The 12414-nt window shown below is 36.8% G+C and overlaps 3 protein-coding genes across 3 annotated transcripts; 2 read left to right on the top strand and 1 right to left on the bottom strand.

The window, feature by feature from the left end:
* Window positions 1-116: 116 nt before the first annotated feature.
* On the top strand, window positions 117-4690 carry LOC147918605 (disease resistance-like protein CSA1). The gene is made up of 5 exons (XM_087504759.1): window positions 117-908; window positions 1031-2207; window positions 2336-2650; window positions 2805-3683; window positions 3778-4690. Exons 1-5 carry the CDS (start codon window positions 415-417, stop codon window positions 4426-4428), a joined length of 3516 nt encoding a protein of 1171 aa, XP_087360885.1. The 5' UTR covers window positions 117-414; the 3' UTR covers window positions 4429-4690.
* Window positions 4691-5892: 1202 nt separating this feature from the next.
* On the bottom strand, window positions 5893-6445 carry LOC147918604 (large ribosomal subunit protein cL38). The gene has a single exon (XM_087504760.1). It carries the CDS (start codon window positions 6383-6385, stop codon window positions 6050-6052), a length of 336 nt encoding a protein of 111 aa, XP_087360886.1. The 5' UTR covers window positions 6386-6445; the 3' UTR covers window positions 5893-6049.
* A 3472-nt stretch (window positions 6446-9917) lies between these two features.
* LOC147918603 (cation/calcium exchanger 1) lies at window positions 9918-11916 on the top strand. The gene has a single exon (XM_087506072.1). It carries the CDS (start codon window positions 10088-10090, stop codon window positions 11804-11806), a length of 1719 nt encoding a protein of 572 aa, XP_087362198.1. The 5' UTR covers window positions 9918-10087; the 3' UTR covers window positions 11807-11916.
* The last annotated feature ends 498 nt before the right edge of the window (window positions 11917-12414 follow it).

Here is a 12414-nt window from a genome sequence, read left to right as displayed (position 1 = left end):
AAACTTGTCCTACACCAATACCAATGTACATGGCCTTAGTAAACATATCTTTTCCGGATTTCACGGGTCGAGCCGACCAACTGATCCATAAGATAGTCTGGTTCGCGATCAAGGTTGGGTTTAAATGTTTTTTTTCTTCTAGTTCTAGTTAAGCTTTCTTTCTCATATATACAGAGTGCTAGTGGTCCCCTGAGTAAACAAATCTAGACCATATTTTCTTGTAGATTGGACCATCGACCCAGAGGGTCGGCTGGGAAAAAAAAAACTCTTTAATTAATTAATAACAAGTATTGACTTATCCTTTGGAAGTCTCCTAATTAAGATCGATAGCAGAGTAGAGGAGAATAATGATTGGTCTTCCAGTTTTAAGAGGACTAAAGCCAGAGGGAATGTAAGTTAATTAGAAAATCTGACATGGCAAGCTCCTCCGCCTCCTCTTCCTGGGTGAAAGCAGACGCTGAGACACCACAAGACCAAGTGTTCATTAACTTCCGTGGAGACGAACTGCGCTACAACTTCGTCAGCCATCTCGAGAAGGGCTTAAAAAGGAAAGGGATCAATGCCTTCATAGACACAGATGAAGAGATGGGCCAAGAGTTGAATGTACTGCTGGAAAGAATCCAAGGGTCAAGGATCGCGCTAGCTATATTCTCCCCAAGGTACACGGAGTCAAAATGGTGTCTGAAGGAGCTTGCGAAGATGAAACAAAGAAGGGAACAAAATAAGCTCGTGGTGGTTCCAATCTTCTACAAGGTACAGCCTGACACTGTTAAAGAACTGAAGGGAGACTTCGGCGATAACTTCAGGCAGCTGGTGAAGCCTCCTTTTGACAAGAAGATCAAGAAAGAATGGAAGGAAGCTTTACAATATGTTCCTTTCCTAACCGGCATCGTGTTGGATGATAAAAGGTAATTAACACTCCTTTCATTTAATTACTCAAGATATGATTTTACAAAAACATAGTATAATATCTTACAAAAACATATAAGATAAGATTCTGTCATCGATCTCACACAATTATTGTTAGCAGCGATGAGGACCAAGTCATCAATATAATTATTAAAAAGGTTAAAGAAATTATACAAAATAGACGTTCAGAGGTTCCTCCTGCTCCTAATCACTCAGAATGCATTGGACCACGGCCGCAACCCCAAAGACAAAAACGTCATGAAAGCCTTTGGGGAATCGAACACCGACTTAAGCAACTAGAGGAAAAGTTAAGTTTTGGATCAAAGGAAACAACTCGTACCATCGGTGTTGCTGGGATGCCCGGTATAGGTAAAACCACTCTAGCTACTATGCTATATGAGAAGTGGAATGATAGATTCTTGAGACACGTGTTAATCCTAGATATCCATAAAACTTCAGAGGAAGACGGTTTAGATTACTTGGCCACGTTACTCTTGCAAGGTTTATTGAAAGTTGAGAATCCAAACATTGAGTCCGTAGAAGCATACAGAGATCAATTACTCGAGACCAAAGTCCTTGTTGTTCTTGACAATGTCAGTAGCAAGGAACAGATTGATGCTCTTCTCGGCAAACGCGACTGGATTAAGAAAGGAAGCAAGATCGTCATTACTACAAGCGATAAGTCATTGATGACACAAAGTTTGGTCAATGATACTTACCAAGTCCCTCCATTAAGCGACAAAGACGCCTTAAAACACTTTCTCCAGTACGCATTTGATGATCACGAAGGAGATGCTCCCGGGCGAGGAAACTTCCCCAAGTTGTCGAAAGATTTCGTGCACTATACCAAAGGAAATCCACTTGCTCTCCAGATGTTGGGTGCGGAGCTTTTGGGAAAAGATGAGACTCACTGGGGCTTAAAACTAAATGCATTGTTGAATCAACACCATAAAAGTCCACCTGGACAAAGCATTAGCAAGATGCTTCAAAGGGTCTGGGAAGGGAGTTATGATGGACTGAGTCAAAAAGAAAAAGATACACTTCTTGACATAGCTTGCTTCAGGTCGCTAGATGAGAGTTACGTTGCGAGTTTATTGGATTCAGATGGCTCTAGTAATATAATAGAAGATCTCGTGAACAAGTTCATGATTAATATTTATGCTGGTAAAGTAGAGATGGATGATACATTGTATATGCTCTCCAAGGAACTTGGTCGAGAAGCTACTGCTAAAGATAGAAAGGGGCGCCATAGGTTGTGGCACCATCACACCATAACTGATGTGCTGACAAAAAATAAGGTAAATAATACTATGTTTCTTCTCTAAGGTTGTCTAAAATTACATTTTACTTTCAATGGTTCGTTTTAATTAAGGTAACTCGTTTGTAATTTCTGTTGTTGTTGTTGTTGTTTGCCACTCATTAACAGGGAGCTTCTAATGTCAGATCTATCTTTCTTGACTTGTCTGATATAACAAGAGAAATGTGCTTCCACAACAATGCTTTTGCCAGTATGAGAGATTTACGATATCTCAAAATCTACAGCACTCAATGTCCTCAAGAATGTGAAAGTGACATTAAATTAAACTTCCCTGAAGGACTCCAGCTACCACTGAATGAGGTGCGGTATCTCCACTGGCTGAAATTCCCGTTGACAGAAGTTCCACAAGATTTAACCCCGGATCATTTGGTTGACCTTAAGCTTCCTTATAGCGAGATTGAACGAGTTTGGGAAGATAACAAGGTGTGTAACAATACACTAGTTGCTCTCTCTCTCTTTTCTTGGTCCCTATTCTCCAATGCATGCAGTTGAGTATGTCTAAATCTACTTGGATATATAGTCTCTTGGGGTGTTGTCTGACTCTTTTCCTTCTTTTTTGTTCTTTTCATTTTCCAAGGATGCATCAAAACTAAAATGGATCAATTTGAATCACTCAAAGAAGTTGAACACTTTGGCGGGGTTAGGAAAGGCTCGAAATCTTCAAGAATTAAATCTTGAAGGTTGCACGGCATTGAAAGAGTTGCATGTGGATATGGAAAACATGAAGTGTCTTGTTTCTTTGAACCTGAGAAGATGCACAAGTCTTGAGTCTCTTTCAAAGATTAAATTGATCTCTTTGAAAACACTTATCCTCAGTGACTGCTCAAAATTAAAAACCTTTCAGGTCATTTCAGATAAGCTAGAAGCTCTACACTTGGATGGCACTGCAATAAAGGATCTTCCTTGTGACATTCGGATCCTTCAAAGACTTGTTTTGTTGAACATGAAAGGCTGCAAGAAGCTGAAAAGGCTCCCTGAAAGCCTTGGTGAGCTGAAAGCTCTTGAAGAACTTGTACTTTTTGGTTGTATAAAGCTCGAAGAATTTCCTAAAAGTGGGGAAAACTTAAGCCGTTTAGAGATTTTGGTTTTGGATGAGACATCCATAGAAGAGATACCAGAAATAGTCTCAGTGCGGCATCTGTGTTTAAGCATGAATAAAAAGATCAGCTGCCTTCCGGATCTAATCAAGATATTTTCTCAACTTCAGTGGCTTGATTTGAAGTATTGTAAGACTCTAACACATGTTCCTCAGCTTCCACCAAATCTTCAGTGTTTAGATGTACGTGGCTGTAGCTTACTGAAAACACTTGCAAAACCACTGGTATGTTCTACTATTAACTCCACGTTCATTTTCACTTACTGCAATGAATTGGAACAAGATGCAAAGGAGAAAATTGTAGCATATGCTGAAAGGAAGTGTCAGTTGCTATCAAGTGCACTTAAACGATGCGATAAGGTATCTCTCTCTTCCTCTCCCTTGAGATTTTCCTGTTGTATAACTTTGTTGGAATTGAGGTTAATGACATTTCCCCTTTTGTGTAACTTTGCAGAGTTGTGTTCCTGAGATTTTTTTCTCAACTAGCTTTCCTGGATGTGAAATGCCTTCATGGTTTTGTCATAATGCAATTGGATCTATGGTGGAGTTCGAATTACCTCCTCACTGGAATCACAATAGGCTTTCTGGGATAGCACTATGTGTTGTTGTCTCATTCAAGATTTCTCAAAATCATGCCAACTTGACAGTTAGATTCTCTTGTGAGCAAACCACTGGAGAGGGCTCTTCCACCAGCATTACTTGGAAGATTGGGAGTTTGATTGAACATTACGACGAAGTAGACCCGGTTGAATCAGATCACGTCATTATAGGCTACACTAACTGCTCGGACTTCATTAAACCTGTTAAAGGCCAAGGTCCATCTCAATGTGCTCCGACCAAGGCATCCATAGAGTTTAGTGTGACAGCTGATACTGGTGAGGAAGCTAGGTTTGAAGTTTTGAAATCCGGTTTCAGTTTTGTGTTTGAACCTGAAGAGAACAAAGTTGCAGTCCCAAGGAATGACGATGTCAAAGGTAACACAAAAGTTATTACTCTAAGTAATCATGGTTGTTTCAAGGATCAAGCAAATGGCGATGAATCACCAAAGGACCATTGGCAGACCACCACCTACATTGAAAGTTCTGTTAACGTACATCCCAGATGAAGCATATTCTTCCTAGACATATGGTATTGATTCCACTCTTTTGTGTTAAATTCATCAACTTAAACCCATAAAAAGACCTTGCCGAGTTCCTCTTTTTTCTCACTATTTTATTCACTAGACCTCCTATGTATTTGTATGTATCTTCGTTGTGCATTTATCTCTCTGTTCTGTTCTCATCTTATAGATGATTTTGGCTTTGGAATTTAGGGTGTTACAGAATGGTTTAGGATTTAATAAAATTTCATGGTATATGGTTTCGATACATGCCAGATGAAAGAAAAATCGATCCCCATACAAAGACAATATCAACACATACCTGAGTTCATTTCTAACAATGTCTTTGCTGAAACTCTTCAACAGACACACTTTAGATCACTTGGCTTAAAACTCTACAATAGAGTGTTAAGACCAAATGTTTCACTAAGGAGCTGAGCATCTCTGCCGTCTCACCTTAATACAATGCAATGGAAAATTCAAAATCTCACTACGGAGGTACTGTACTCTTTAGAAGTTACATTCCCCATTGCTATGCCAGAAAACAGAGCATTTGACTGCAACTCTAGCATCAACCGCCCCATAGACCATTGAGCTTCCGTTTTCATATCAAAACTTTAAGTAGCAAACACTAAAACTCTTCACATCAATCAGACCAAACAAAAACTATGGAAGCCTTTTTTTAATGCAAATTAAGAATAGCAACATAGATAACCATGACGAGAGCTACATTTCCACTAGGCCTGGGCATTCGGTTAACCATTCGGTTTCGGTTCGGTTGTATTCGGTTTCGGTTATTTTGGATATAGTAATATAGTAACCATTTGGATATTTTTGAAATTTCGGTTCGGTTCGGTTCGGTTTCTTTCGGTTCGGTTTCGGTTTGGTTATTTAAATAAATAACCATAACTAACATAAATTATATTAACATTAACCAAATAAACCAAATATAACCAAAACTAACCGAATATAACCAAAATTAACCAAATATACAATAACAAAAATACAAAAAAGGGAAAAATATGGATTCAATTTTACAAAATAGTATTTAACTTTGTAAATTCAAAATAATAACATTTACATATATTGATTATTTAAAATATTTAATTGTTTTAAATCTAGAAATAATTTATATTTTAAGTTTATTTTATAGTTTTGCATAATATTAAGTATATAATATTTGATATCTTCTAGGTTTTCGGATATTTCGGTTAACCATTTAATTGTCGGTTCGGTTCGGTTCGGTTTCGGTTAGTTTGGATATAGATTTTTACTAACCATTCGGGTATTTGAAAATTTTCGGTTCGGTTCGGTTTGGTTTTTTTCGGTTCGGTTTCGGTCGGTTATTTGGTTATCGGTTATTTTGCCCAGCCCTAATTTCCACAATCGATAAACCAATAAATCTAATAATTTTAAAGATAAGGCTGAGGAATTTAAACCCAAAAACAGAGCAAAAAAAAAGGTTGAAGCTTTATAAACCGCAAATTTGGTCCATTCATTAATCAATCAAACACACAAAGCCAACACAAACATCAGAAAACTGAAAACACATTAACAGAAACAAACAACAGCAAAAGCTCTCAAACTAGATTACAACCATCCCAGCAGCAGATAAACTCATACCCAACTAGGCAGCGCCTGGAACTAAGTCTCCTGCAGGAGAAGCAGCGGCGGCGGCACCACCGTCATCGGAAGCAAGAGTGAAAGGAGTCCATTCCACCGGAAGAGGAGGAAGAGGAGCATAAACAGTAGGCTTTCTCTTAACGTCCCAAGGCTGAGTCTTCTTCGGCCTTGACTTCCTGTGATGCGCAGTCGATTTCTTCTGCGGCCTCGACGAACACTCAATCACCATCCCTAATCCTCCTCCTCCATTCCCCAATTTCGGAACTTGGAATTGTCGGAGAACCGGAGAAGCAGCAGCGACGGTGACGATTCCGGTGCCAAAGATCGCTGACACAGACATTGTTTCCTTATCTTTTGTGCAAGTGAGAGAGAAGAAGTGAGTATGAGCCTCTTGCTTTGGATTAGAGAACATATCTTATTGTATTCAAGTTTAGTGGGTTTTTCTCAGATTGGGCTTTTAAGTATCTATTAGGCCTTTTAAGTATATATAGCCCATAGTTTCAACGGTCTTTATATTAATTTTCAACTTTCAAGCCTACAATTATATACGAGTAAATAAAATGTTGAGGCGGATCATTTAGCGCGATGTTTGCACTGTACCATATTCTGTTACTTATGTAAACAATATTTCTTGTTTGAGTACACTCCCTATAATTATTGACAAAGAAAAAACTATAAAACTATATACGGGGAAGAGATTATTTCATCAAGTGTAATGCTTGAAACTAAAAAGGGTAAAATGGCTTATGTTGTTGATAAACTGAATTTTAAAAACATACTACGAGTACGATCAGTGGCAGAGCTAGTGAAGGCAAATTTATGAAATTTTTAATTTAGACTTATATATATATTACATGATGGCAAATTGGTTTGTTTTTAGTGAATTGACATCTATGTCTCAGGTTCTACTACCCTTTTTGACTCCTTTTTTATTTTTTTATACTAATTTTTTTATATTTATATAATCTCTTAAGTTTTTAATAAAAAATTCCATAATTTTTACATATTAGCAATATATGACCCCATAATCTATTATTATGGCTCTGCCAGTGAGTTCAATCTTTATGCTAAAGGTCTCTACAATGGGTATACAGTTCAAAAATTCGATCATTGGAGGAACTCAGGATTGATTTATGTATATGCCTTTCTATATATTTGGCATCGTAACAACTACTACATGTGCAAGTCTCTCTGTTGGACCCCAAAATTTTTTTAATGGATCCTAAAACTAACGAAAAAGAATAACAAACCATATTTTGTGTTTTAAAATATATGATGTTTTAGAGATTTTGTTTTGTTTCATTATGTAGATTATTTTATTGTTATCTATGCAAATTATAATTTATAAATGTATTTGATACTTTGTGGCTATTTTGCATCATTATTCTAGGTTGGGTAGATTCGAAGAAATCCAGAAATAATGAATGAGTTCTTAAAAGAAGATATTGCAAAGTTAAAAATAATTATCTTGGACTGGTTAATTTTGTGGTCATGCCAAATTCTAGTTTGAGCTTATATTAATGTTGTATTAAAACCGTATAATATATAGCGAATATTAGTATATTACACTAGATGAAGTGACATTGTAGCTAGTACAATCATTTGGTTTTAGGTGGCTATTTAGGGTTTTACAATCTGCCAAAGCGATCAAATAATAAATATATTTTGTCCAAAACCTGTCCAGTCGTTATGGTTATCTATTAATTCAATAACAAGCCTAAATTAGGCTTTAAACTAGGTACTATCACCAACCTAACCAATTTCGCATTCTCCACCTCTAATCCCTTTTTTATCATTATAACACAATTAACAGCGGAAATTGCGATTACCATGAAAATTACTCTCTTCTTTACGTAGACTCAACAAACATTTGCTAAAATTATGGCCAAAAGCTTGAGATTTGATTTCTTCTACGTGACTAGCATTATCCAATACATTCACAAAATCCACGTGCATAAGATTATCACCCCTTATTTTGTTGTCGGCAAATAATTCTTGGTTTCTTTACTTACAATATATAACAGTACTACGTATCTCTATATATCAACAGCTCAGCCACTCGATTACTAAGTACGAATAGATTATATATGTTGGTTAGATCAAATTAGGCAACACAAAAACCTATGGTGCCCATTGCATTATATAAGTTTCACAAGCCTTATCCTTATCTTTGTGCCGTTGAATAATAACCGCGAGATAAACTTATCCAAATGTTTGTTTTTCTAAACCTACTTATCATTTATCACTACATTTCAGTCATTTTAAATATCATGAAATCCAAAAATGAAAAAAAAAAAAACGAAGGCATTAGCCATGGACAGTTAAATGGTTTTATAAAAATATATGATATACGAAGTCATATATAATGGTTTTATATAAGCAAATATTAGTCCTATTTACAGGTAAGTGTCTTGTATAAAGGCCTAATTTGAGCCAGTTTTAGTCATGTGATTGTATTTGTTTTTTTGGGGTAAGCTTTGGTACATCGAGAAGAGAACCATATGAATCGATCGCTCTCGTCTCTTTGCATTATTTTATTCTCTTGGAATAAGAGTTTATATTTTGTATTGCACTGCCATGCCAGCTAGATGAATATACCAGGAATCTTTGGATTCCTTCTCAGTTATCGACATAACTTTGCGATCAACATTTTAAACTGATTCTGGTTGGAAGTATATGAAAAAGTATTAAAAAGAAATAACCGATAATAGACAAAAATAATATTTGTTATATGAAAAACTAATAGAAAGACAAAGTATCAATTACGTTGCATAACAATTTATGTGACTACAAACAAACGTTGTGTCAATATAGAGTAAATAACATCTGCTATAAATACAAGAAGAATAACTAGTTTTTCACGAATATGGAAAATAGACTACTAACTTTAGTTTCAATTATCTTTATCAGAAAAAAAAAAAAAAACAATAAAACTTAGTTTCAATTATCTCAAATTATGGATAGAAAGAAGCCGACGGTTTTTTCACTAAAAATAAAAGGCGCCGGCGGTCCAAAATTTATCTTTGCTTTCACCATTTATTAAATTCCTTAATGATGCAAGAAAATCAAAAGAATGTGGATATATGATTATGTTTGAAAAGTCGTGATCGGTTGGGATTACGTTGCAAATTGGTCGCTTTGATACTCTTCCATGGTACAACTTCTTAATCATATGAATCGACCTTTAGGTTTGGATATTTCTCTATTTTATTATTTTTCGAATCCTAGTTTCATTAATTGTGTCAATCATATCATCACTATATTTGATAACTTATATAACCATGTGCTATATAATAATCGTTTTTTTTCTAGGCCTAAAACGTTAGGCAAAATTTGAAGAAAAATTATCTTCTTTTTCTTTTCTTATATAGAAACCAATGAACCTAAGTTGGTGATTAATTCAGCCATTATACGAAAATCATTGCAACACAATCTTTCTTACTCAAGTTAATGTGTTTTTTTCTATTAATATTGACGACTATTTTGAATCGAATATTATTAGCCAAATTTTCTACTACAGCTATATATCTTAGTTTTGTCTTTTTTTTTTTTAATATAAAAAACTACTACATTAATCCTTAACTTCTTACAGTATAGATTGTTACTGTCACAAATGTCATGACACGTTGATTTGCATGCCTCGTGACAATTACACTAGAAAATTGAACTCCAAGTTGGACAATAACACACTACATACAAATTGTATATATAGTACATGAATATCTCGTAAAAACCAATATAACAGATAACGAGTTTTATAAAAAACACTTTATCAACTTCGATTTTTCTTCCTTTGTGTGAATAATAATTGAATGTAACCTCCCCCACTTAATATATATTTCGCATAAAAAGACAATAATTTGCCCTACCCACATCCGCATGAAAAAAAAAAAAGAATATTATATTTTCCGAAATGTATTAACAATTCAAAATTCCACACAAAAATATTACAAAACAAAAAAAAAAGTACAATTTTCTCATTATTATATCAAAAACCTAACACCCCTCATTATTGCTCCCACTTACCAATCCGCTTCCGTGAATGGCAAGTCTCTTCTCCTCACGTCTCAGCTCTCGTTCGCTCTCTCTCCTCATCAACCTCTTCTTCGTCTTCCTCATCTATCTCCATTTCGCTTCACAAAATCCTCCTCCTCCTCACTCTGAATCCATAGAAGCCTTAAATTCTCTCGTCGGCGGCGACAGTGACAGTTGCAGCGGAGGACTAGCAGCCCTCGACGACCACCGTTCCAAGTGTTCTTACATAAGATCTCAATCAAAATGTGGCCCACAAGGTTACATAGACTATCTCAAGATTTTCTTCTGCATCTTCGGACAATCCCCTGTTTTGGGCCATCTAGTTTTATCCGTCTGGTTGTTTGTTCTGTTCTACTTGCTCGGAGACACGGCCGCGAGCTACTTCTGTCCTTCTTTAGACAGCTTATCTAAGGTTTTGAAGCTGTCTCCTACAATGGCTGGAGTCACGCTTCTCTCTCTAGGAAACGGTGCCCCTGATTTGTTCTCCAGCGTTGTCTCCTTCACTAGATCGAATGATGGTGATTTTGGGCTCAACTCTATATTAGGCGGCGCCTTCTTCGTCTCTAGCTTCGTTGTCGGGACGATTTGCGTGTTGGTTGGATCCAGAGATGTCTCTATCGACAGAAACAGCTTTATCCGCGACGTGGTTTTTCTTCTGGTCGCTCTTTGCTGTCTCGGTTTGATCATCTTCGTCGGCAGAGTATCCATTTGGGTCGCTCTCTGTTACTTATCCATTTATCTCCTCTACGTAGGGTTCTTATCGGTTTCACATTTCTTTGACCGCAAGAAACGTATGTCCGATCAGATTCTTCGTAGCAGAGAGGATTTAGCCGAGATGGGCGTCCCGTTGCTAGGCTGTATAGCTGAAGAGAAGCTGGTTTTGCCAGAGAAACCAGCTCAAGAATTCAAGATTGTGTTTCTTGAGCCTCCAAAGAGGCACCGGTCTTGCTTCTCGGTGGTAGTGAGCATCGTAGGACTACCTCTATATCTCCCCCGGCGGCTCACAATTCCCGTGATTTGCGAAGAAAAATGGTCAAGGCCTTGCGCGGTGGTGTCCACAGCTATCGCGCCTGTTCTACTAACCGAACTATACTGTTCTCATTACAGCGGGTCCGAAAGAAACCTATTCTTGTACATAATTTCAGGATCTATCGGGCTAATCCTTGGTATCTTAGCTTACTTGACGACAGAGAAATCACATCCGCCGAAGAAATTCTCATTAGTTTGGCTTCTAGGAGGCTTCACAATGAGTGTGACATGGACATACATCATAGCACAAGAGCTAGTCTCTTTGTTAATATCCTTAGGGAATATCTTTGGGATAAGCCCTTCCGTGCTAGGACTAACTGTTCTAGCTTGGGGCAATTCTTTAGGCGATCTAATCGCAAATGTGACCGTGGCAGTTCACGGAGGCAACGATGGTGCTCAGATAGCACTTTCGGGTTGCTACGCAGGTCCACTATTCAACACGGTAATTGGACTAGGCGTGCCACTAGTTATTTCCTCCTTGGGCGAATACCCTGGGGTCTACATCATTCCTAGTGACAATTCGTTGCTTGAGACACTAGGATTCTTAATGGTAGGCTTGCTTTGGGCACTTGTGATAATGCCAAAGAAGAAGATGAGACTTGATAAGCTTGTCGGTGGCGGCCTACTTGCAATTTACCTCTGTTTCTTGTCCTTGAGATTGGCTAGGGTTTTTGGAGTCCTCGATATCGACCGATGAAAATTTGAAGTATTGTAAATCTTTTTAAGTTTTGTTTGGGTTGTTTTTGTAATAGTTCAAGAAAAAGTTGCAAATAGATCATAATTTGTGGTCCTTTGGTTTTAAGAAAACGTTGTGAATACTAATGAGAGGGATGACCAAGTTTGTTTGTTGCTGAACACTCAATTCCTGTCAGGCTCAGTTTAGTACCTCACTTAAACTCTAAAAAAAAAAAAACATTGGATTGTTGTTCTAGGTTCATTGTTCATGACTTCAGGGATTGTATATATATATATATATGACATCATTTATACCATAATTTTTTACCACTCTAAATAAAGTTCGTATTCCATTATCTTACATGTGATTGGTACCTTCATTATATGAAAGAAAAGATATCAACTTTTTGGTCGGAAATAAATAGAATTTGAATTGCTTGTTTGTTTTGTGGTTTTGGCTCAAACCATAAATACGTTTTCCAAATTTCAATAAACATAACTCTGATTAAAAAACAAAACAAAATAATGGTTTCAATTAGGTAAATTGAACCGGAATGTAGGAAATACGGCCAAATTTCTCTTAAATGTAAAAAGTCCCCTAATCAGCTATATATTGTGGTAACGGACATT

Source organism: Camelina sativa, chromosome 20, assembly GCF_030686135.1.
Source record: "Camelina sativa cultivar CO46 ecotype springtype chromosome 20, ASM3068613v1".
Taxonomy (NCBI): Eukaryota; Viridiplantae; Streptophyta; class Magnoliopsida; order Brassicales; family Brassicaceae; genus Camelina; species Camelina sativa.
Note: the sequence above shows the minus strand (reverse complement) of the source record. Positions and strands in the feature narration are given on the sequence as shown.

Excerpts from the sequence above, each read along its gene's own strand:
- LOC147918605 (XM_087504759.1), top strand. The coding sequence starts at position 415 with ATGGCAAGCTCCTCCGCCTCCTCTTCCTGGGTGAAAGCAGACGCTGAG. Across the intron at positions 909-1,030 it reads ATCGTGTTGGATGATAAAAG|CGATGAGGACCAAGTCATCA; the intron begins GTAATTAACACT and ends TATTGTTAGCAG. Across the intron at positions 2,208-2,335 it reads ATGTGCTGACAAAAAATAAG|GGAGCTTCTAATGTCAGATC; the intron begins GTAAATAATACT and ends ACTCATTAACAG.
- LOC147918604 (XM_087504760.1), bottom strand. The coding sequence starts at position 6,385 with ATGTCTGTGTCAGCGATCTTTGGCACCGGAATCGTCACCGTCGCTGCT.
- LOC147918603 (XM_087506072.1), top strand. The coding sequence starts at position 10,088 with ATGGCAAGTCTCTTCTCCTCACGTCTCAGCTCTCGTTCGCTCTCTCTC.